The sequence below is a fragment of the Rhinolophus hipposideros genome (assembly GCF_964194185.1).
Source record: "Rhinolophus hipposideros genome assembly, chromosome: 21".
NCBI lineage: Eukaryota > Metazoa > Chordata > Mammalia > Chiroptera > Rhinolophidae > Rhinolophus > Rhinolophus hipposideros.
Genome location: NC_138067.1, coordinates 49058490 through 49084526, shown reverse-complemented (window position 1 = coordinate 49084526; position 26037 = coordinate 49058490). Strand labels below are relative to the sequence as shown.

The 26037-nt window shown below is 45.0% G+C and overlaps 2 protein-coding genes across 3 annotated transcripts; one reads left to right on the top strand and one right to left on the bottom strand.

The window, feature by feature from the left end:
* The first annotated feature begins 1465 nt into the window (after nucleotides 1-1465).
* Nucleotides 1466-25878, top strand: LOC308490612 (zinc finger protein 211-like). Of its 2 annotated transcripts, none has more exons than XM_081033113.1 (3): nucleotides 1466-1751; nucleotides 3690-3816; nucleotides 24915-25878. In XM_081033113.1, the coding sequence occupies exons 1-3, from the start codon at nucleotides 1737-1739 to the stop codon at nucleotides 25103-25105; spliced, it is 333 nt and encodes a 110-aa protein (XP_080889239.1). In that variant the 5' UTR covers nucleotides 1466-1736; the 3' UTR covers nucleotides 25106-25878. The 2 variants fall into 2 exon arrangements, with proteins under 2 accessions (XP_080889239.1, XP_080889240.1); XM_081033114.1 differs by having other exon boundaries at nucleotides 1504-1751; nucleotides 3696-3816.
* On the bottom strand, nucleotides 5006-23060 carry LOC308490609 (protein FAM133B-like). The gene is given in 4 exon segments (XM_081033111.1): nucleotides 5006-14926; nucleotides 14928-15279; nucleotides 22626-22783; nucleotides 22930-23060. Coding segments are annotated over 3 exon segments (846 nt in total). The 5' UTR covers nucleotides 22669-22783; nucleotides 22930-23060; the 3' UTR covers nucleotides 5006-14475.
* Nucleotides 25879-26037: the final 159 nt, after the last annotated feature.

Genomic DNA, 26037 nt, shown 5'->3' with positions numbered 1-26037 from the left:
GGGGCAGCCGGAAGCCAAGTCATACCCCTCTGCTGGGTTGGACCTCTCCTCGCATGACAGGGACTGGGGCTCCTGGCGTTTCCGGAGGGGGCAACAGACCGCTGATGCGATGGGCGACTCCGGACACAGCGGCCGGCTTGCACCTGATCTGCTGTTGGGGGGAACCTGCTCATCTGCCACCTCACTGAGCCAACCCCCACCCCCAAAGTCGCATGTATGCCTCCCTCTGTCTACCCTGGGCGGGACTTCGCTGGCCCTGTCTGCCGATGGTGAACCTCGCCCCTGAGCGCAGAATAAAGCACTCACTTTTCTCAACCCGCCTGACTAGCCTCATTATCTTGCCGCAAGCCTTATACTTACTCTGGGTGGTGAGCACACAATGTGATATATAGATGATGTGTTATAAATGTACATTTGAAATCTATGTAATTTTACTAACCATTGTCACCCCAATAAATTTTTAAAAATTAGCTTGGTGGTTATTTCTTCTGGACAAAAATTGTTGCCCACCTAATTGTCAAATGTCATTTGGTAAATCGCCTTTCTTATTAGATATTTGTAAGATACCTAAATGGATTGCATACATCTCTGTATACGGAATAAGAAATATTATCTTGTAAAAAAAAAGCGTTATTCACTGGGTTTGACACTATTACTGATTACACAAGCAGAAATGCTTTCTGAGATAACCAGACACAAGCATTGTCCATGAGCTTCAGCCGCGCTCAACATTCCCCACTCCATGTTCCACGTCATGGAGTTCAAGGCTGAACTTTTCTCTTGTTCCTGACCCAAAATGCTGAGGCTCACAACACTAACTCTAGAGCTTGGGGCGACATGTATTTATTTGATAACAACATAATATTTATTAAATTCCAGCTATAAAGGTCTGAGTGACATTAGCATACGGTGTGTCCATTTGAGTTTTGGGTGAGCATTATTTGCATAAAGAAGCCTGAAACAATATGTTTCTAAGTATTTCTGTGATAAGCTACAGGCTACCAGGGGTGTCAAAACTGCAGCCCGTGGGCCAACTGCGGTCTGCAATCCATTATTAATTGGCCTGCAGCAAATTCCAAAAATATATTTAGTTTACTTAAACCAGGTGAGGCAATCTATACTTCACCTCGAGTGAGTGGCCCAGCTGTTTGTGTATTTTACAAATACACGTTTTTTTGATAAAAAAACATTGAAAAAAGTTTGGACACCCCTGGGCTATACTCACCAGAAATATAGCTGCGGCTCATTTAAGAGAAAGCGAAACTCCGCCCAGTCCTCAAGACTAAACACGGCCCTTGGAGGTTTGATGTTTGCCCTGGCGGTAGCTAGCCAAGCACTGCTACATCGTTGCTGTGAAAACTACGTTACCCAGGGGCCTTGGCGGTGCTGGGCCAATGACAGCTCAGGAAAGGGGCGTTTCCGGTCTTGCAGAAAGGTCAAAGGTGGGACTTCCTATTTCCTTTTTGGGCGGACATTTTGTTTGCTTTGTGGATTAATCCACCACATCACTCTCCCGGACGCCCTGTCATACCAGAGTTGACACAAGAGGGGAGCGCGAGAAGAGGCTGTTCTCCCCTGAACAAAGGCGGGCCTGAGGATCGGCGGTGACGCCACCTGGATGACCCGGCCGCCGTAGCCCGGCTCCTCGTACTGTTCTCCCGCCAATTATCCTCTCTTCCCCTCACCCCCTTCCCGCCTTCCCTAGTTAACAGGTTCGGGTGGCGGAGGCCGCACTGATGGACCCGGCGCAGGTGGGTGCTGTGCCCCCAGGTCCTCCCCCGACCTCCATCTCTGAATCCTGAAGCCTCGAAAGAGGGCCGCCCCAGCCCCTGTGTCCGGACATTCGAGTCCCATTTCTGACAGGCATTATTATGTAATGTGGAAGGACTACAGGTAGAGGGGCCGGCATGTGAAAAGGCTTGGAGGTGCGACACAGCCGGAGCGTTTGGGAAACCTGGGGCCTTGGTGTCTGACAGGTTCAGAGTGTGTGAGGAGTAACGCCTAGAATGTTAGCTGTGCCTTCATTCTGAGAGTGATGGGAACCATAGAAGGTTCTGAACAAAGGAAAGGCGCGTTTTAATTCCATAGACTGCTCGGGAGAACAGACTTTGAGGGTAAGCTGGTGGTGAGGAAAATGAGGCACAGGAAGATTGAGACCTAGTCCAAGGTAACACAGCCGTTAGGTGGCCCTGAGGACTGAAGCACAAAAGGTAGACCAGCCCCCAGGTCTTTTGTGTCAGGGCAAGAGTAGGAGACAGTTATGAGCCCTTGAGGCGCCCTGGTGGTTTCTTGTTTCACAGTTTCCCTCATCCCACAGGCTCCCATGAACTCAGAAGTAATTATGGACCCTGTACAGGTGAAGGGAGGATGTCCGTGTTCACATCGATCCCATCCCAACCCCAACCACATGGTCTCCACGATTGTGTTGTCACAGAACACTTTACTTGTATTGTCTCAGCTCTGAGTCTAAAGACCCTGGATAAACCTCAAACCCAGGGTTCTGAGTCCCGGCCAGGGGTTATATGGAAGGTTTCCCCCTTCTGGTAACCATTGGAATAAGGTGTGGAAGGTTGTTCCAGGCACAGGAACCAGCATGTGCAAATACTTGGAGTTGAGACTGAGATGGGAGTTTTCAGGAAACTGCAGGTCTTCATGTCTGGTAGGAATTGAGCAGAAGTCAGGCCTGAAATGCCCAACTGATGAGGTAGGCATTTGTTCTGAGGGTGGTGTAGCAGGTGTGGGCAGAGGAGGGAGGTAATCTGATCCAGGATTTAATAGGCTCCCACTGGATGCCAAGTGGAGAACAGACTGGTGAGGGTTGAGAGAGTTACTGTGGAGACCAGGGAGGAGGTTGCTTTCATATTCTAGGTGAGTGGTAATATTGGGTGAGCTAGAGGGGTGGCTGCGTAGGTGGGAGAAGTGATTGGATCAGATTTTCTGATGTGAGAGAAAGAGATAACCCCAGGGTTTTACACTAGGGTAGAAGCTCCATCAGCTAGGTGGGCAAGTCAGCAGTAGAAGTAACTGGATATCAGGAGTTTATTTGTGACCACATGAAGAGTCAGAAGTTCCAGAGAACACTGCGTGGAGGTGTCAAGTGAGCTGCTTGGACACAGGACTGAAGTTCTGTGGCAGGGTTCATTATGCAGATGTCCAAAGGTAGAGGATGGCATTTAGACAGGTTTAGGAGGGAAAATCTATAGATCACAATGGTGGTGCAATTAGTGAGCCAGGAAGTTGATGGTGGAGGCCCACGACTGGGTGGGGGCCAGAGTTGTGAGACAGAGTGATCAAAAGAGTGATGTGCATGTGGGAAGGGGTTTGAACTGATGGCCCCTGGACCCTGGTATCGGGGGCTTAAGGGAGAAAGCTGAGCTCAACTGTGGTTGTCTAGTAAGCATGATCTTAGCTACCCCCGGAAAACTGGCTGCCAGGAAGGAGATGAGGTGTGGCCCTACATGCCAGGCCCAGAGCTTAGGTGGTGTCTTCTTGCCTTCCTGCCTGTTTGTTGTGGTGGTGGTTGGACACAGCAATCAAAGGACCACGAGAGAGCAGACCCTGTGGCACCTGGTCCTGGAATTTTCTCTGAGTTCAATTAGGAAGGAATGAAGGAGGGAGACCTGTGGGGATTGAATGGGTGTCCTTGGGCAAGAGGCTGCTCATGGACTCAGCTCTCCCCACTGTGGCAGGGGCAGGTGACCTTTGAGGACGTGGCCGTGTACTTCTCCCAGGAGGAATGGAGGCTCCTTGAGGATACCCAGAGGCACCTGTACCGTGATGTGATGCTGGAGAACTTTGCACTTACAGCCTCACTGGGTAAGACTCACACCCAACTCAGAGTCCTGGACTGGGCTCTGCCCCTCCCTGTTTCCCAGGGGCAACCTAGCCCTTCCTTCATCAGAACCATGAGCTCTACCTCCCTCCCCAGTTCCTGGAGTAGGTGATGTGGATGCCAGGCATAAGCTGTGTGCACTGCCACCTCTGATTCCTGAGTAGTCCCAACACCTGCTGCCCCAAAGGTTTGCATGGATGGACCCAGGAGTGAAGAATCTTATAGACACTGAGTGGATCACATGCAGCTTGTCCTCACCCTGACTTGAGTGCCTCTGTCCAGACCCATGGCACCCCTGTGCTCCAGTTTCTGTCTCCTTCCTCTAGTTGACATTTCTGATGGCCTGCCTGTGTCGGAAATTGCAGGGACAGGTGTGGTCACTACTTGCTGGCACCACTGTACTTTTTATAACATTTAGTTCTCTTCTTTAAGGGCTGGGCACCCAGACCAGTGCTGTCCATTTACCTGTCCTGTCTTTTCCTTGGGATATGCATCTTCCATGTCCCATGGGGTTGCCCCACTGGAGCTGGACAGCAAACCCTGGGTACCTGACTGGGTGGATGTGATTCAAGCCATAACTAGAGAGGCTCAGGGTGGGTGTGTCCCTGGTGAGTGGGAGCCAGGGAAAGGTGTCATGTCGGGGTTGAGTCCCAATCATTCTCTAACCTCTGTGCCCAAAGTTGTTTTAGTGCCAAGGCCACTGGCTACACTTCATTTCTGTCTTTACTTTCCCATTCACACTTGTTTTTTATGCTCTGATCTTTGGCCTCTGGCTGTTCCCCACCTCTGCCTCCACATCTCACCTGTTCCTCTCCCCTGCTTCTTCTGCAGTGTTCCACTGTTGGCATATACTTAATGTGTCATGAGATGTGCATGGACTTTAAATAGCCCTTAAGTACCAGTGATTCAGTTGTTCCTCTTCAGGGGACACACCCTTCTGCACAATTGTCAGGTGTGCCCAGCAGCCAAGGCCTTGATGAAATTCATTTGTGGTTTACTTCATTAGAAACCTGGCTTTCCTGGGCTGTACCCCACATTTGTGTTCTCTCTCAGTCAAGGCCATTCCCTTCTGTGACCTTTAGATGCCACCTGCTGTATAGCAGCCCTTTACTTAACTTGAGCTTGGGCCTCTTGTCTTGGCAACGTTCCTATGATCTTGCATTTAGTTCTGTTAGACACACATTTGCAATGAGACTGCCCTCTCCCACCAATGTCAATTTGTGCTTCACTAGCATTTGTCTGCTTTTAGGTTGCTGGCATGGAATGGAGAATGAGGAGATACCTTTTGAGCAGTGGGTTTCTATAAAAGGAGTGTCACAGGTCAGGACTCCCAAGTCAGGCCCTTCTACCCAGAAAGCCCATCTCTGTGAGACATGTGGCTTGGTCTTAAAAGATATTTTGTACTTGGCTGAGCACCAAGAAACACACCCTGGGCAGAAACCATACATATGTGAGGGATGTGGGAAACAGGTCTGGCTCAATGCAAACCTTCACCACCAGAAGCAGCACGATGGAGAGAAACCCTTCACAGGGGGCAAGGGCCAGGACTGTCTCGTGAACAGCTGCCCTGTCCAACCATTGGAAATGCCCATTAGGACTGCGGAAGGTTGTAAGTACTTCTCAACTAGCCGAAGCGTTTTCCAGCACCAGGCCCCTCACAGTAAGTGGAAGTCACACAGTGACACCAAGTGTGTGGAGGCCCTTCACAGTGGACAGAGGCATTACAAATGCAGTGAGTGTGGGAAGACCTTCAACCGCAAAGACTCACTTATCCAGCACCAGAGAGTCCACACAGGAGAGCGGCCGTATAAGTGCAGCGAGTGTGGAAAATCCTTCAGCCGCAAGCCCATACTTGCTCAGCACCAGAGAATCCACACTGGAGAAATGCCCTATGAGTGCAACATATGTGGGAAAGTTTTTAATCACAGCTCCAACCTTATAGTACACCAGAGAGTCCACACTGGAGCAAGGCCTTACAAATGCAGTGAATGTGGGAAAGCCTACAGCCACAAATCCACACTTGTTCAGCATGAGAGTATCCACACCGGAGAGAGGCCTTTTGAGTGCAGCGAATGTGGGAAATACTTTGGTCACAAGTACAGACTCATTAAACATTGGAGCGTTCATACTGGGGCAAGGCCTTATGAGTGCATTGCATGTGGGAAGTTCTTTAGCCAAAGCTCTGACCTTATTGCACACCAGAGGGTTCACAATGGTGAAAAGCCCTATGTGTGCAACGAGTGTGGGAAAGCCTTTAGCCACAAACATGTGCTTGTTCAGCACCACAGAATCCACACTGGAGAGAGGCCATACAAGTGCAGCGAGTGTGGGAAGGCCTTCAGGCAGAGAGCTTCCCTTATCCGACACTGGAAAGTTCACACGAGAAAGGCCTTAGGATAGTGGAGAATATGCTGTCTCCTTGTTCACCATAGTGAGTGATGCCAGAGAGAAGCTCTGAATTGCCTTCGAGAGTAACCATCAGCCCAAAGTTGAACCTCATCTGTTTGGACACCCAACCATGGGAGATTCTTCTGAGGGCCAGCTATATGGGAAGCTTTCTGGAGTGGCATTGCACTTTGTCACCTGCCCAGGACTCTTGCCAGTGTCTCTGAGACCATCCATCTGTGTAATGGCAGGGTCGCACATTGTGCATAAGTCACCCAACATACTTTGACAAGAAGACCTGTGCTGTTCCTCCCTTCCCCAGAGGGAGTCCTCAGCATTCTGAGCCCATTGAAGAGCCTCACTCCTTCCTTCCCCGCTTCCAGATGGTTTAAGGGTACACATGCCCCAGTTTGGGCCAGAAGGATGCAAGCTTTGTTTTGCTAGTCGCTTGTAGAGAAAGTTTCCAGTTTCCATGGACTTTATTGGTCTCATATCGCACTTGTGACGGATTTGTCCAGCTTCCAAGTCACCTAACTTGGGAATTGCCAGCCTCAACATTCTGGTTTTGCGACAAATACCTTAGTTTTTAAACTACCTTTAATCTTGAGAGGTTCTGTTCATTTTGTGAGTTGGGATGAGAACAGAAAAGGGCTCTGCCAGCATGAAGGGATAGCTTTTGTGAGAGCTCCAGCTTATGTCTCAGTCGTGTAAGCAGAACTGCAAACTACTGTGTTTCCCCGAAAATAAGACCTAGCCGGACCATCAGCTCTAATGCGTCTTTTGGAGCAAAAATTAATATAAGAGCAGGTCTTATTTTACTATAATATAAGACCAGGTCTTGTATTAATTTTTGCTCCAAAAGATGCATTAGAGCTGATGGTCCGGCTAGGTCTTATTTTCAAGGAAACGGTACAGCTCTCACTCTAATTTCAGCCTAACTTGCATTTGTGCTCAGTGCCTCCTAGGAGACAATACTGGCCTGTGCAGGCCTAATCTGTGGCTTGTATGCCCAGATTATTTATGTGACACTGAGCAGTGGTCATTTGTGACAACTTCTGGTATGTTGGCGCAGCATGAACTGGGTCCCTTGTTCCCAAGGGGTATTTTATATTTCCGAGCCCTGTTGAGGAGAATTTGACCCCCTGAGACCTGCCAACATCTCTGAAAGCTATTATTCAGTTGGCAGATGTCACTGTCCCCTAAAAGGACCAGGTAGGAATCATAATTGGTAGACTGATTAGTAGGGAAGTGGAGACTGCAGCAAACTAGAGGAAATGTGACTTCTGAAGGTGTGTTCACATTTCCATTACTGTGGCTTTGGTATGAGGGCTTACAGAAATTCTGGGGCTCCCATATTTGTGTCTCACGGCCATGGTCAGCAATCAATCCTAATATTTTCTGCAATAAACTGCACATATTTATAGTACACAGTTTGATGTTTCAGTACATGTTTGCACCTGTGAAACCAGCTTTCCTGATTCTTTTTATAGTCCGTCTCCCCCTCACCCGTTCCCACTAACCACTCATCTTGCTGTTACTAGATTTGTTTGCATGTCCTAGAGTTACGAGGTTGGACAATTAAGTTTGTGAACTCATCCTAGAAAAAGTGCTACCTCCCTCATTGCTGAATATCACTACAGTCATCTTCGAAGTACTACCCTTGGGAAACTATGCACGATTCCATGCATCGTTCACCCTTCAAAGCAACTTCGGAACTCTTTCTGGAATGGCTATCAGAGTTGTCGTATTACCGTTGATGTCCTGAATGTCATCAAAATGTCTTCCTTCTAATATTTCCTTTATCCTCAGGTAAAGAAAGAAGTCATTGGGGGCCAGATCAGGTGAGTGGGACGGTGTTCCAATATAGCTATTTGTTTACTGGCTAAAAACTCCCTCACAGACAGTGCCGTGTGAGCTACAGTGTTGTGTGAGCTGGTGCATTGTCATGATGCAAGAGCCATGAATTGTTGATGAAAAGTTCAGGTCGTTTTCATCTTAGCTTTTTCATGCAGCCTTTTCAGCACTTATAAATAGTAAACGTGGTTAACTGTCCAGTTGTTACAAATTCATAATGAATAATTCCTCTGATATCAAAAAAGGTTAGCAACATCGTTGCAACAAGTTCACTAACTTAATTGTCTGACCTCATGTATATGTATATATGGAATAATTTACTACTTGCTCTTGTGTATCTGGCTTCTTTGCACAATTCCTTTGTGATTCATCGATGTTTTGTGTGTCAGAAGTTCATCCCTTTTCATCCATACTTTTGCTGAAAGTATTTCATTTTAGAGAAATAGTTCCAAAGCAAGTAATCCATAAGTAGTCACAAAAGATTGAAACCACAGTATCCATTTTAACGGTAACCTGGAAGTAGTGTACCATTGTTTATGACACATTCTATGGCTAACACGGACTAATCCTTGTACAAGGTGGAAGGGGACCCTACAACAGTGAGAATACAAGGAGGTGGGGATTTGTGAGGGCATTTCTTGGACATTGGTGAGCACAATCATAGTTGTTTTATTTTTCTTTACCTTCTTAGTCTTTCAATGATAAATTACATTGATTTTCAAGTTAAACTAACCTTGCATTTCTGAGGCAAACACTATTTGGTCATAATGAATTCTTTTTCTGTACTATTGGATTTTACAGTCACGCACCTCTAGATGACAGGGATAATGTTCTGAGAAATGAGTCATTAGGTGATTTCGTCACTATGTAACATCATGGTGCACTTACACAAACCTAGATGGTCTAGCCTTCTGCACACCTGGGCTGTATGGTACAGGGCTATTGCTCTGTACAGCATGTTACAGTGCTGAATATGTAACATTTACTGAATAATATTTGTATCTCTAAACATAGAAAAGGTATGGTAAAAATACGGTATAAAAGAGGAAAACAGTTGCACACCTGTAGCAGAGCTTGCAGGACTAGAAGTTGCTCTGGGTGAGTCATGAGTGGTGAGTGGATGTGACAGCCTAGGACATCATGCTGTTGTAGACTTTACAAACACTACACTCAAGCTACACTAAATTTATTTTTACTCTAATTCAATAAATTAATCTTAGCTTAATGTAACTTTTATTTTTTAAACTTAATTTCAAAACTTATCATAATGCATAGCTTAAGACACAAATATTGTATAAACTGTACAAAAATATTTTCTTTTTATATCCATGTTCTATATGCTTTTTTCTATTAAGACACTTATTTACTTTTTCAACTTTTTTGTTAAAAACTAAGACACAAACACACATATTAAGCTAGGCCTTACACAAGGTCAGGTTGATCAACATCACTGGCTTCCACCTCCACATCTTGTCCCACGGGAAGGTCTTCAGGGGCAACAACATGTGGAGCTGTTGTCTGTGATAACAGTGCTTTCATCTGAAACACCTCATGAAGGATTTGCCTGAGGCTCTTGAGGTGTCCCTCTTTTCAGAGATAAATCTGTGGTGGTTTGCTGGATTTACTTCATCATAGATTTGCTGTAAGCAAATAATACACCATGAATGTCCCTCTCTTAGTGAAAACCTTTTGGTGTTGGGGTCCGTGTTTTCAAACTTTTTAAGGAGCTTGTTGAGGTCTGCAAAAGTTTCTGCTAAACCCTCTGCTGATTTTCTGGTTTTTTTTTTTTTTTTCTCCTACAGTTTATTTTCCTCTTGCCTCTTTAGTTATGCTGTCATGTTCCAGTTCCAACTCATTAGTCTCTCAGGAACCACCTCTAAGGTGTCCCCAATGTCACCCTCATCCGTTAGTTGCATCTCATCCACAACCTTGTTAGTTTTTGCAACCTCCTCACCCTTGGAGGAGGTTTGAAGTCATGGACGAACCTCTTGAGTGTCTTCCAGATGCCATTCATACTCTCTGTGGTGACAAGGTTCGAACTTTGCCTGAGCAAGGTTCTTGATGCAGTCATAGATGTAATCCAGAATTGCATCAGTGTCTTCCTTAGTTGCAGCAATAGCCTGGACAAAGGTCCTCCTCAGACAGTGGGTCTTAAATATATAGTAAATATATAAATCACTAACATAGATGTTTATTACCAAATATTATGTACTATACATAATTGTATGTGCTCTACTTTTATATGAGTGGCACTGTAGTAGGTTTGTTTACACCAACATTGCCACAAACATGACTAATGCATTGTGCTATGACATTACAATGCCTACAATATCACTAGGTGATAGGAATTCTTCAGCTCCATTATATGTAGGACTACTACCGTATATGTGATTAGTTGTTAATAGAAATGTTACATGGCACATAAATATTTGCTATTTTTAAAGTTTTTTGCGTCTATATTCATGAAGGATGCCAGTCTCTAATTTTCTTTAATGCCGTGGTTCAGTTGGTATCAGTATAATGCTGGATTTACAGAATAAGTTGGTTAAGTATTTTGTGCTCTTCAATTTTCTGAAAGAGTTTGAGAATTGGTGTTTTGTTTTTTTTAATTGTTTGGTAGACTTTATCAGTGAAGTATCTGGGCCTGGAGTTTATTTTATGGGAAAGTTTCTAACTACAAATTCAATTTCCATAGTGGATATAAATCCACAGAAGTTTTGTTTCTGTATTTGTTTTCCCCTAGAGTGAGCTTTGGTGGTTGTTGTCCTTCAAGGAGTTTGTTAATTTTAACTAGTCTAATTTTTCAGACTTATTTTGGTACCTGTAGAATCTGTAGTGATGCCATGGAAATGTCTATGTTTCTCTTTTATCCTTGTTCAGTTTGTTGTTGTTTTTTTTATCAGAGCTTTATTACTTTTATTGATCTTCTTAAAGCACTTAGTTTCACTGATTTTTTGTTTTCTGTTTTTTATTGGATTTAATTTCTCGTTGCTTTTTTTTGACATGGGAGTTGAGATCCTTCATTTAAAACCTTTGGGTTTTTTCCTAATATAGGTGATTAATTCCAAAAGTTGTCCCTATAAGAACTACTTTAATTGCCTCCCACAAAACTTGGTATGTTGTGTTTTCATTTTAATTAAGTTTAAAATCTTTTCCAGTTTCCTTTTAAATTTCTTCTTTGACACATGGCTCTTTGTAGAAGTGTTATTTCCATATATTTGGGGATTTTCCTTTCTGGTAATTGATTTCTAATTGAATTCCATTGCAATCAGAGTACATACTTTATGACTCAAATTATTTGCATTTATTGAGACTTGCTTTATGGCTCAGAGTATGGGCTATCTTGTATTTCATATTTATTTGAAATGAATGTATATTGTATTCTTGTTTGGTGGAGGATTCTACAGATGTCGACTAAGTCAAGATGTCTTAAGTTTTCTGTATCCTTATAGATTTGGGGAGAGTCTATCAATTATTTGAAGGAGACTGTTGATATCTTTGAATATAAAAGTAGATTTGCCTATTTCTCTGTAGTTCTATCGGTTTTTGCTTTGTGTATTTTGAGCTTTTTACAAGGTGAATAGCCATTTTGTAGTGTATTTCCATATAATGAGTAGACCTCTTTATCTTAATATCTTTTGCTCTAAAATCTACCTTGTCTGACACTGTTAACATGGTGTAATTTTTATTGGACACTGAATTTTGCCTTTTTGGGATACTGAAAAGTTTTGTATTTCTATAAATATTCTTGATATTTTTTTCTGTTACATGGTTAAGTTCCTTGGAAGCAATGTGATTTTTTAGGGTCTTGAGTCTCAACATTTTTAGATGGAACTATTACAGTATTCATCTTAAGGCTGATTTTTCCCTCTCACTTCTGGGACACAACCATTCTATATTCTCTACTTGATGCTTTAAGAATTGGAAATTATTCCATTTAATCCTTTTAGGTGTTTCTGTACGCAGCCTCTCATGGTTCCCTACATGCATATACAGATTTGTACTCAGCTCAGTACTTGAGGACAACCTTCCATATGTCTGTGAAGTTTTCCCTCTCCTGTACTGTGGTCTATGGACTCCAGAGTCCAAGCTCTCTCTCCTTACCTTAGGGTGATGTTTGGGGGTCTTCCTGGACTCACCATCCTTGCTTCCTCCTTGGAACTTTCTTTTCACAGTATTCTTGGACAGTCGTGTGACTCACGTCATTTCTTTGCCCTCTCTCATAGGTGACTGCTTGATGTCCAGTGTATAAAGAAGCACTTTCATAAACTTTTTTTTTCAAGAAAATCTATTAACTCCCCCACCCTGAAAACAGATACCTTGAAAAAATTAGTGCAATTGAGGATAACCTGCAATCACATCAGAAAAAAAGACAGAAGTCACTTAATACATATATGAGCAAGGAAAAGGTATAGCACTAGGTATCTTTGAAACATATAATGGATAATGTGTGATTATTTCAAACAATTCTTCCCCAGTAAATGGAAAATTGGAGGACAAAAGTTACTGAAAGATACCAATGAACCAGGCTCACCCAAGAAGAAATAGATCATCTGAAAAATCCTTTGTCCATTAAAAACATTTAATTAGTATTTCTAGATTACTTAGTAGTGCTAATCTGTAGATTACTTAGTAGTGCTAATCTGTATATAAATGTAAGAAGCCTCCCCACTAAAAACTTCAGGCCAAGATGACTTCACTAATGAATTCTACGAAATATTTAATGAAGAAATAATTACTATTCTATCCCTTCCCAAAAAGCCCTTCCAAAAAAATAAGTAATAATGTATGGAACACTTCCCAACTAATTTTGTGAAATCAGTATTACCCTGATAGCAAAATCAAGTAATGACATTAAAAGAAAATTGCAGACCAATACATGAAAAAAAAATTCTTTTTTTTTTTTTAAGTAAAATAGGTATTTATTCAGCCTCTTGTCATGCCAAGATGTTTTGTGCATATATCACTATAATTAGCACACCCTCCGTAACAGGCAAAATTGTACATCAAATTATATGTCATGTTACCTGATTATATAAAAATGTAAGGTGAAAATGATTTATCGATTCCTTATAACATTACTAGTAAACAATTCAGCAGGAGATATGAGGCACAAAATCTTAGTAAAATGACAGCGCAATAATGCAATTCTTATTTAAGTTTAACTTGTCATAATTTGTTATGATATACAAAGACAAACTTTGAAAATGTTATATTTACTAAGATTCTGGCAACAGCTTTATGTAACAAGACACAACATACGAGGCCTGCCTCTGAACATGTTTATGGTAAATAAGTTGCAGCTTCAATATGAAGCTGTTCCAAAAAAAAAAAAAAAGGCAAAATCCTGCTTTTCACGTGCTAAGTAAGGTAACTTGGCAAGAATGCCATTAAATGCAGTAAGGAATTTAAGATAGCAAGAATAAAACATTAACAAAAGCTAAACATTACAGCCTAAACAAAATACAAAAAATAACTATCACTGGTTACATAAAATTTTCTTGACTGGTTACAACTTAACAATATAAAACATGCATTTTAAGAATCTTCAGCTATCAAGTTCAAAAAAGTACCAGTGTCTATGTGAAATGACTCCTCTCCAAAGCCAAAGTGTAGTCAAAATTAATTCAAATGTTTTAACACATTCTAATGCTAAAAATCATTCAGTATTATTGAAGTGGAGGTAAATCCCAGAGCTTCTGGGGCTTTCTCGTGCTGCAGAGGCTGTATCTCTGGTTTACTCAAGGCAGCATCCGACAGGGTCCAAGGATGTCACTAAGCTCAATAAAAGGCAAGACTGCTGTACCCAGCTCTCACCTCCCTGTGAAGCATGGCTACTGTGTCTGCAAAAGCAGGATGTGTGAGGATAAAAGGCACGCTATTCTGCTAGCTAAAGAAATAGCAAACCAGCCCCCAACCCTAAAAGCTCCTTCCCCAGGTAAGTAAAAGTATACAAGGGAAAAAAATTAAAATACACTTATCTACAGAGTAAGGATTTTCAAATATCAATGTAATCCCTACTTCAAAAGCGTTAGTTAACTAGTCATCTAGTCATTTCTGATGATATCTTAATGATGTATCCAGATTCAATATCTGATGATTTATCATTACATTACTTCTAGTCAAAAATATTAACTTTATTCCCAAATATGAACCACCAGTGCGACTGCAGTGTATTATCTCCCAGAGTTATTAAGCAATGGAAGAGAAAAAGACATATTCAAGCAGCAGGCAACTATTATGGCCCTTTCACACAGCGGCATCTGAATGGCTACTGAATAGTCCAGGAATAATTCTAAAAACAAGAAAATTCATGCATTTTGTAAATATGCCATAATTTTCACAGTTGAAATCTCCTCAGATATTGCACTTTCTTTATAAGAGAATCCTGATTTTTCTTAATGCTACGATGAGCCAGGACTTGAACTAGCAGTCTTCTTTTTCTTTTTCTTACTGTGTTTCTTATGCTTCTTTTTCTTTCTTGTTTTTTCTGTTGCTTTTTCTCGATATTCACTGCTTTTCTTCTTTTTTGCTCGTACCTCCTCAATATAATCTGATTCTGATGACTCAGATGATATAGGTTTATCTTCAGGATACATCTTTCTCTTTTTGCCGAGTCCTTTAATGTCCTTTTCTTTCTCAGTTGCATCCTTTGACTTCTTTTTCTTTTTGAAGCTATCCTTACTGTATGATTCAGTGTCTGATATGGAGCTTTCAGAAGATTTATGGGAACGGTTCTTCTTTTTCTTTTTTCTTTTTCCTTGTTTCTTATCCTCATCTTCAGAATCTGAAGAACTGATGGAAGAATCAGAGCTTGATGAAGAAGATGAATACCTACCAGATTTCTTCTTTTTTCTTTCTCTGTCTTTTTTTGGATGAGCTTTCACTTCCACTTAATAATTTCTCTCTGTGTCTTTCTAGTTCTTTCTTCCAGTTCTCATTCATTTTTTCTTCAAATTCAGCCAATGCTTTGGAGCCTTTCTTTTTCTTTTCTAGTTGTTCTTTCACTTCTTCCCAGGTAGGCCTTGGTCGATTCAGATAATCTTGGATCGTTGGCCCTGAAGACTGGATTGGACCCCTTGATCTGGCCATTGCTATTGGGTTCATATAGGCCACCCGATTGTCCCGCTTCTCCATGGTGCTGGACTGAGCGCACAGTCTGGTGCCGAGCGAGACCAGGCCAGGGGAGCGGCCGAAACGGGCCCACACTGAAAAAAAAATTCTTAAAATTTTAGCAAATTAAATCTGGCAACAGAAATATATGTTAAATTAATGTGCTTTTAGTTGTTAAAACTACCTTGCACTCCTAATAGTATCATAACCTAGTGATATTTGTCAGGAATATAAGGTTGGTTTAACAATTGAAAATATATTAGTTTAATCCATGTTAATAAGCTGTGGTATAATAAAGAATATATCTGCTCTTTGTCCCAGGTTCTTGGCACAGAGCTCTAAAAATCTTGGAATTCCTGGAGTGATAGTTGTCTTTCTTACGCTAATGAGGTGACTCACAATAGGCCCCTAGAAAAACTCTGAATGGGAACTAGTCATCAGAAAGACCAATCATATGATTAGAAGCTTGAAACTTTGAGCCAGACAGACCTGTAGAGAGGGTAGAGAGGCTAGAGATGAGTTGAGTCACGTGGCCATGATTGACTTAATCATGCCTGTGTAATGAGACCCCCATCAAAACTCTGGACACAAAAGTCATGGTGGAGTTTCCTGGCTGGTGAGCACATTGACTTGCAGGAGGGCAATGTGCCCTGATTCCTCAAGGACAGGTCATGCAAGCTGCACATCTGGGACTCCCCCAGACCTTGCTCTGTGCATCCTTTCCATTTGACTGTTGCTGAGTTGTAACAAAACTGTTTATAACAAAACTGAAGTCATAAGTATAGCACTTTTAGTGAGTTCTGTGAGTTAGTCTAATAAACTATTGAAACTGAGGGAATCATGGGAACCCCTGAAATGATAGCCAGTTTGTCAGAAGTACAGGTGACCCTGAGACTAGCAGCTCAAGTGAGGGCTTTGTGGAGGACTGAGCTCTCAAACCTGATGCTAACTCTGGGTAGTTGGTATCAAAGAATTGGTGTCAGAACCAATTTCCTTAACCTAACGTAGGGCAGCTACTACAAACCTAAAGTTAGCATTACATTTCATGGTGAAAGTCTGAATGCTTTCCCCTTAATACTAGGAATAAACAGGAATGTCCACTCAAAATTGAAGGTCTATGCCAGTGATATAAAATTAAAGGAAACAAATGGTGTACAGATTGTAAAGGATGAATCAAAATGTTCATTATTCACAGATGACAATCTGAAAATCCTTATCTACTTAAAAAGCTAATAGATCTAATAAGTTCAATTAGCCAAGGTCCCAGGATAAAAGGTCAATATAAATTAAAGTTTGGAAATTGAAAAACTATACCCCTTACAATAGTATCAAGATGTGAAGTATTTAAAAATACATTTAAGAATGATAAAATTTACAAAACATTACTGATACCATTGTTCTAAATCTAAAGATTTAATATTTTAATTTGTTCTCCACTAATTGTTCTATAGGTTCACACAACAATCAAATTCCCAGTGGCTTTTTTTTTTGGGGGGGGGGGGAGCAGGTTAGTTATTGACAAACCGATTCTAAAATTCACATGGAAATTCAAAGGACCTAAAAATACCCAAAATAAAGTTTGGAAAGAACATCAAATCTGAAAGATTATATCTGATTTTAAGAATTACTATAGAGCTATATGAATGGAAAGTATAATATTGGTGAAAGGATATACACAGCAAGAAAACAGAGCCAAGAAATAGATCCACACATATATTGTTGATTTATTTTCAGTAAAATTGCCAAGGTATTTCAAGACTAAAAGGATAATATTTTCAACAAATTGCTCTAAAATTGATCCATCCATAAGAAAAATAAAATAGCAAAAAAAGTCAAAACACCTCGTTATTTACTAATTAACTTACTAATAACTTGAATTCTTCAATTTATGAGTTAACTTAAACCTGAATGTCTGGGATCAAAAAATATATATACACCTCATAGGAGATAACATTGGGGCATTCTTTGACCCCCCAAAAAGGACATAAAGATCAAAACCCAAAGAAAACAGGAAAATTCAGAGACAACCAAGATGGCGCAGTAGGTAAATGCTGTGTTTACCTTGTCTCATAACCATATCAAAATTACGACTAATCTACAAAACAACCATTGAGAATCATCTAAAATCAAGCTGAACTGAAGCCTTTCAACTGAGGACTTGCAGAAGAAGCCATTCCAGACTGGTACGAAGGTCAGAGGTGCAGAATGGACTGGTCCCACACCCATGTGTGACCATTAAAGATCGGGAGGGTTATTTCGGCTGTGGGGGTCCCTAGAGGAGCGAGAGATCCCAGCCTCACCCCAGTCCAGGTTCCCAGTGCCAGGGAGAGAAATCCCTATAATTTCTGGCTGTGAAAATTAGTGGAGGTTGTGACGTAGTGAGACTAAGTGTCGCTGCACTCACAGACGCTCCTCTTAAAGGGATTGTGCACAGATTTACCCACCAGTGGAATCACTTGCTCTGAGCTCCAGCGTTGGGGCAGCAGCTAGAGAGGCAGCAGGAACATATGGTGGGGAACTGAGTTGTCTGGCTTGGGACGGAGGCTGGAGAAGTGGCTTTCTCCTGGACGGGAGCTGGCAGAGGCCATTGTTTTTTTGTTTAGTCCTCCCCGTTCCCGGCATGTGAACACAGTTGGCTGCCATTTCTGAGCCTCTGCCATTTGTTCGCCATGCCCTGGTGATTTGAGAATTGGCCCCACCCAACTTTTGGGCACACCCAGGCTGCTTTCAGTGGCTTTTTCACGCAGACCGCCTGCCGTGGCTCAAGCTGCAGACTTTCCTAGGGTCTCTTAAAGGTTTGCGGGACCCAGAAAAACAGCATCTGGCTTGAGCATGTCCTGTACCTGTGGCTGAGTATCCTTAAGCCGGCATTAGCGGCAGCTGGTCTTGATTTGCGGCTTGGCCTCTCAAGGTGCTTCCAAGCATAGCACAGGTGGCAGCCATCTGCGGATTTCTTTCTGGCTCCCACTGGGTGGCCCCAGGTGGGGCATGGGCTGTGGCTGAAGTAGACCTACAGCGGATCCCCTCCAAAGTGGTCCTGGGGCTGGCGCCCCCAATAGCCAGCTTCAAAACGAGCTGGAGTATCACCCAGCCCCCTCCAAGTACGACACACCCAAGAGTGGATTGGGCAGGCACTGGATGGAGTCCTGCTGAGGCAGATCCTGCTCTGTAGGGTCAGCCCCTGCACAACCACCCTTCCATTGTAGTCAGGGCCAGTCCTCACAACCAGTGAGCCCAAGGGTCAGACCCTCCCATTGATGTGTAATTACAAACCAAGGCTCAACTCTAAGAGAAGGGCACACACAACTCACACAAGGGACACACCTTTCAGGTGACCAGAAAGACTGTGCCACAACCCCACAGCACATCTGCTTCATGAGGCCACTCTAGTTAAGACCGGAAGACATAGCCCTACCTAATACATAGAAACAAACGGAGGCAGCCAAAATAGGGAGACAAAGAAACATGTCCCAAATAAAAGAACAGAGCAAAGCTCCAGAAAAAGAACTAAGTGAAACACAGATAAGCAGTCTTTCAGATGGAGAGTTCCAAACACTGGTTATAACAATGCTCAATGATCTTGGAGAACTTCAACAGAGTGATAGGAAGCATAAAAATGGAGATGGAAACCACAAAAAAGAACCTACAAGTACAGTGGGAAATAAGTAGTCAGAAATAAAGGATACAATAATGGAAACGAATATATTATAGGGAATCAACAGTAAATTAGATGAAGCAGAGGATCCAACCAGAGATGTAGAAGATAAGGTAGCAGACAACACCCAACCAGAACAGCAAAAAGAAAAAAGAATCCAAAAAATTGAGGAGCATTTAAGGGGCCTCCAGGACAATATCAAGCTTACCAACATTCACATTATAGGGGTACCAGAAGAAGAGCGAGAGCAAGCAATTGAAAACCTATTTGAAGAAATAATGACAGAAAATTTCCCTCACCTGGTGAAGGAAATGGACATACAAGCCCAGGAAGCACAGAGAGTCCCAAACAAGATAAACCCAAAGAGGCCAACACCAAGACACATCATAATTAAAATGCAAAAGGTTAAATACAAAGAATCTTAAAAGCGGCGAGATAAAAGCAATTAGTTACCTACAAAGGAGCCCCCATAAGACTGTCAGCTGATTTCTCAACAGAAACTTTGCAGGCAAGAAGAGAGTGGCAGGACATATTCCAAGTGATGAAAGCAACGACATACAACCAAGATTGCTCTACCCAGCAAGGCTGTCATTTAGAATTGAAGGACAGATAAGGAGTTTCCCAGACAAAAAAAAAAAAAAAAAACTGAAGGAGTTCATCACCACCAAACCAGTATTACAAGGACTCTTAGAGGGACTTATTTAAGATGGGAGGGGGGTTAAGGATGGGTGAAAGGGGAAGGGATTAAGAAGTACAAATTGGTTGTTATACAGTAATCATGGGGATGTGGGGTATAGCATAAGGAATATAGTCAATATTGTAATAACTAGGTATGGTGCTAGATAGATGATACTAGATGTATCAAGGTGATAGATGGGAATGGGTTTGGGGGTAGGGTGAAAAAGGTGAAGGCATTAAGAAATACAAATTGAAATTAATACAGTATGGGGAATATAATCAACAATGTTGTAAAGATCGTCTAAAGTGCCAGATCACGTCGGGGATCACGTCATAGACTGTGTAGATGCCTGACCTGAAACTTAAGGTGAATAATATTGAATGTCAACTATAACTAAATATGTAGGTATACATAGTCACGGGATGTGGAGTACAACATAGGGAAGATAGTTGATGGTATTGTAACAGCTATATACAGTGTCAGGGGGATGGGTTATCATCTTATGAGGGGTTTAAATGTCTATTATGTTGCTTTGTACATGTGAAACTAATTTAAAAAATAAAAACAAACCCAAAGAAAAAATAATAAACTGGAACTTTACCAAAATTAAAAAACTTTGCCATCAAAAAGACAAATTTAAGGAAGTTGAAAATGCAAGCCACAGCCTGCTGAAAAATATTTGCAAAATATATCTGATAAATAACTGGTATCTGGAATTTTAAAATAAACTACAACAATAAGAAGAAAAACACCCCCTGCTCACCTGTGTCATGATTCCAAGGTTTGACCCTTCTCTGTCTCATGAACTCAGGATACATTTCTGTCAGCAGAATTGTCACTGTGCTCATCGTTTTCACATGTTTACCATACTTAATGAGCTCCTTCCCTGCTCAAGGGTAAGGCCATATCTCTGTCATGCATGTCATTTCACTACACAGAACACAGTGCTTGGTGTGTGGGAAAAGGGTCTCATGACACTCGTTCATAGAAGCAAGGCCACAGTAGGCTCCTGTGAGTAACCATTTTTATGGACACTATACAGAGAGAACTGGATGATGAAAGAATAAACCTCAGTGGGCCCTTCACTCACTGGGGTGCATTTCACTCCTGCATCAGGCAGCCCTTCATGGGCCACCTTATACCAAAGAGCTCCTAGCTATGGAAAGAATAATGTTCTGCTTTGAACCAAGAAGTGTTTGTTTCCTGAAAGTGGAATCTCTGGCTCTCGTGGACCCCATCCATGCAAGACCACAGCTATAGCCCAGACAGTCCTCCTGAGAGCGGACAGAATACGGTAGGGTCCTCCAAAGGCAGCCACTTTCCTAAGTAATGGAACTATACAAGCTATCCTAAAAACATTAAAAATTTATATAAAAATTTTTTTTCACTAAGAGGTGTGTGTGCAGTAATAATAAGAGATCACACAAAAGGGTTCGTGCCAACCTTAGGAACACAAAGTATGTATGTGATCATATAAAAGGCTCATAATTTTTTATATCTTCCGGGACAACACTTTTTTAAAAAAGTTCACATTATTTCATGCAGCTTTGACATTAGTCCCAAAGATAACCTCAGAGGAGCAATTTCAAAACACCCTTACAGATATGAGCATCACAGGAATGTCTGTCTACTCAGGATTAAATAACCCAAGAAACACCAGGAAGAAGAAAGAATGAGCTCTTGCTTGGGGTGACTACACAGCTACGTGATGATCCCCTCTGGGTAAAATCACCCAATTGCTTAATCCACCAAAATGGTTCCTCCCTTCCCAGACCATCCTGGATCCAGTATCCCTGAACCCACACAATGCATGCTGACCCCACCAGAAGAGTCCAGAACCTCCCTGCCCCCATTCCCCCTCACGCTGTGACTCCTGGGCCTTCTTAGCGGCCATTTCTGAGGAAAGTTTTCTGCTACTGGGCTTGAGCTGATTCCCTTCCACCACGTGTCCTTGTGTGTTGACATTCAGTCTTCAAACATACATGAGTCTCCAGGTTGTGCCAAGGTATGCATCTGGCTCCCTGTTCTGACTGCCATCTGTGCATCATCAGACCTGCATGGGTGGGGCCAGGATAGGGTAAAATGGTTGTTCTCTCCAAGCCAGGTTGAGATCACATTGTCACACTCAGTCCACAGGGACTGTGTGATTCTGTGTGTGTGTGATCCACACACCAGGTTTTTCGGTATCTGTACCCCATGCCTGTCTCACAAATCTTGGAGTGTTTGTGCATTTGTGTCTTTATACCTGCTGGGGTGGGTCAGCACCTTCTTCGGTTCCCATAAGCCCCTGGTGCAAGTTGCATATGCCAGTTGTGTCTCATGTCTATCACACATCTTTTCTGTTGTAGACGTGGTTTAATGCATGTGTGTGCATAGGCTGTGTTGTGGGACGTGAGCATGCTACACTGGTCACAGGATCCCTGGGATATATGTGCTGGGCCTTCCAGGTTGTGGTGAATGTGTCATTATCACAACACCTGTCACACCCCATGTATCTCCAGAAGTGTCACCGTTGCACAGCTGTCCATCTGGACTACACCTGAATCATCCATCTCATCAATATCTACTCTACAGGAAATATGGGAAAAGAATGTAAGAGTAGAAGCAAACTGAGAATAAAAAAAATTTAAAAAACAGGGAAGAAACAGAATAAGAAAATTATTCTCCCAGGCACAATAAGAGGAGAGTTTCCTCGAATCTCTTTTCATAGAGCGTTTCTCTTAGCAACCTTCTAATCGTAAATTCTTTCTCTTCCCTTTGAGATGCACGTATAAGCCTCTTGACAGTTTTACAACTGTATAAAAAAGTGCCCTTGGGATTTTAATTTATGGAGGTGACTGAGTGACGACAGGAGAGACTAATGCCATTGAAAGACTTTTTATTATTCAAAGTTCCTCTGGAAATGCGAGGTACAGCATGCCATGCAAGGCCACATGAGGCCTGTCACACGCAGGGGGCAGGAAGCAGAGAGAATGGCACTGGGACTAAGCCTTTATGACTACAGTGGCACGAAGGAACTAGGTAAGGGCGCTCCCTATTGGGCAGGAAGCACAAACACACATTCTATAGTTTGTGGTTGGGAGGTTTGTAATATGACTTTTCCGTACCTGAGAAATGCGCTCCCGTGGGGCCCGGGACGAGGTCGGGCATCCACGGAGATGGCAATGAGTTCTCAGCGGCCCGCCATCCGGATTCGTCCAGCTGACATTTGCGCCTGTTTCGGGCGCCATCTGGTGGCCACTTTGATAGTTTCCACCCTCCGGAGCTGGGGGAAATCGGTTAGGGATGGGATTTGGCCTGGGGAAAAGGGGTAGATTGGGGGGGGGAGGAAGTGGGGGAAGGGGCAGGGAAGGGGGCAACATAGGGTAGAGGGGGGCGGGGGACCATCTGTGGACCCTCAGGGAGGTCTACCTGGAGAATGCAACGGGCTCCGACGCTGGCACCCGTGGGTCCCGGTAGTCGGACTGGGTTTTTCTCAATATTCTGGGTCTCGCTCCCAAGGTGGGGAACGGCCCGGCCGAGCCTCCGGGTAGGGCGCCACAGGCCTGCCACGGTCTTTCGTGAGGTCTGGCAGTCAGAGGCGCCTCCGCGGAATATTTTCTTAGTCCGAATTTGGAGACATGGACAGATCGGCCCTGGCCGTACGGGCGAACGTGGGAGGGTACAACCGACCGTCCAGCTCGTGCCCTCTCAGCCACCAGACCCCAAGATCAACCAGACGAACCCTGGGAACTCTGGGGTGGCAGTGATAGGGTTGGGTGTCAGTGGATGGGCACGCCTTCAGGAAGCTACTGTGAACTGTGGACCAGCCCCATCACCAGCTGTGATGCCCGAAGAGGTTGGCCCTCCGTGTGCGCAGTGCTCCGTGCTTGACCATGACCCGCCACCCGGCTCTGTCCATGCTACCGGAGCCACCCTCCTTTGTCTGCACTCCGGCTCACGTGCGGCCGGGCGCCGATCCGGCTACCGTCTCCGCGCTCCAGCGCCCAAGGGCTGCGGGCGTCCTCACGCCGTGCACACGTGGGTGCAAGTACCGGGTGCGGTCCTGGGGAGTCCACGTCGCAGGTTTCGTGCCGCGTGTCAGGAGTCGTCTAGCAGCTGTCAGCCGCCCTCGGCTGAGAAAGGCGCGGTGAGGCTGACGCAGCCCCTCTGATTGCTGGCTCCCTTTGGGGCTTCCGGTACGGATGACGCACGTGGCGCTCGCGGTCTAAACCGCGCAGACAAGGATCCGACGCTTTGCTGGCTGTGCCCGCGCGGCCTCTGCTGTCCGGGCCGGGCAAGAGACGAGCTCCGAGGTAGACCGACACAAGACTGGCGGCGGCGGCGGGAGGTGAGCCCTTGCGGCCTGGCGACGCAGATCCGTCCCTCCGACCTGCGCGCTGCTTCCCGGCGGCCATCTGGCGGCCTCCATACACGCCGGAGCTCGCGGAAATCTGAAGGGGATGGATGTGACCTCGGTGACGGACGCACTGTTCCGGGAGGACGGCGGCACTAATCTGCATTGTGCGAGCCACGCCCAGGCGGGGGCGCTTCATCTGGTTGACGAAGAGTGTACCTGCAGGATATTAGGGAGCGGCCATAGCCGCAACTCTCCTTCTGGCTGTGGCAGCGCCGGGACCGGTTGACCAGCAAATGCGAGTGCTCTCCGCCCGCGGGAGCCGAACGCGGCTCCACAGAGAACGGGAGGTGGTGTCACACCCTAACTCCGGCCAGCTCAGGAGGTGAAGTCCAAACTGTGGCCCGCGCGGAGGACCGGGAAGGGAGGCCACCGGCATTTCGCAGTCCCTCGCGAGGTCCAGTCAACCGAGGCACCTCCACTGAATTTGTTTCTAAGTCCGCATCTGGAGACACGAGTGGACCGGGCGGGTGGCCGGGGAGGTCACACCTGGCCAGGCTAGTTCCTCTCTCCTTGGCCACCACGCTCCACGGTTGACCAGATGGGCCCCGGGAGCCCCAAGGGTAACAGTGACGGGGTGGTGCCTGAGGCTGGTGGCTGGGCTGCAGTTGCAAGAAGCTACCATGACCTATGGACTGGGCCTGTCAGCAAGCGAGGTAACTTTTGCGCCCGAAATTGGTTTTTCCCCCGGTGACCTTGGGCCTGGCTGTGGTCACTGATGGGCCTGGTCATTGGAGGCAGTCCCGTGGAAATTTTTCCAAGTCCTGATGAAACAGCCCCTGCCCACGTGCGACAGGGGAGGGTGTACCTGGCCCACCACACTGCCAGGGTTGGCCAGATATCCCCCAGGGGCTCCAGGGAGGTAGTAATAGAGTGGTGCTGGGGGGAGGGGGCGAAGGTCATGCAGAGAGGTTCCTGGAGGCCGCTGTCAACTATGGATTGGCCCCCGTCATCAGGCGTAGTAATGTTTTTGCCCAAAATTGGTATTTTCTGCCACCAGGTAGGTGGACACGGTCTCCAGCAACTGTGGATGAAGAGGTTGGCGCTCTGGACAGGCAGGGCTGTGGACTTGATCACCACATGACGCCCAGCTGCCCCTACTGGTACAACTGCGTGCCTGAGCCTGTGCGCGGGGTCTCCTGTGCCTGCGTCCCGACTGCGTGCCGTGCCGTCTCCAGTCTCCGGCCTTGAATGGTGGTGGCGTCCTCACCCAGAGTGCTCCGTACTCCACACCTCAAGCACTTGGTGGGACCTCAGCGACCCACAACGTGGGCTTTGTACTGCTTGTCAGGCATTCTTCTTAAATTTTTCTACCCTGAGAAAGGGTGGAGAAGCTGACACAGAACCTCGGGTTGCTGCGCTTGCGGGGCTCTCCTCCGGGGCTTCCTGTACTGAGCGTGCTCCCCAGGCCTAAGTTACGCGGAAGAAACACATGTCCATGCTAAGTGGGGTGCAGGGCGCTGTTGCCTCGCCCACCCCTTTTCCTCTGCCCAGGGAAAGACGGGGCTGAGGGCGCAGCTGACTTTGCTCTCATCAGCCGTTGGAGTCCTCCAACGGAATGGCCCCTCGCTCAGCCTTCGGGTGTGTCTCCCCATGGTGGGGAGGCCGCTCCATCCGGCTCTCTGCAGTGTCCCTAGAGGCTCCAGGTCACCCCTCAGCTGCCGAGGCCGAATGCGGGCATTGTTCCCATTCTAGTGCCTTTCTCGGGCCACCACCTTCGGGTCTTTGGAACATGGCCCAGTCAGTGAGAAAGGAGCACGCGCCCCTCGCAGGGACTGACTGACGGCGCTTTCCGGATGTTCTCCGCTGCCCACAGGCCGCACGGGCAGGAGCGTGTGTGGCAGTTAAGCCAGCCACGGGTGGATGACATCTTCTAATAATGCAGTTCTGCCGTTTTGAATGCGTGCCAATTGTTCATGGTCTTAATGGAAACACTAATTACGAATAACACAAAGACCCTGTGTGTGTGGGGGGACGAGCCAGAGGCAGTGAGTGGGTGCTCAGCTCACCCTCCCAGCACCGCTAGCCGTGGCCCCTGGCGCCTGGATGCCTCTGGGCCTGCCGGGCAGGTGTCTGAGGCGATGCCCCAGCGAGGAGGCTTTTAGTGATTGGCGAAGGTGGGT

Excerpts from the sequence above, each read along its gene's own strand:
- LOC308490612 (XM_081033113.1), top strand. Across the intron at positions 3,817-24,914 it reads TGCACTTACAGCCTCACTGG|GTAGGTGGACACGGTCTCCA; the intron begins GTAAGACTCACA and ends TTCTGCCACCAG.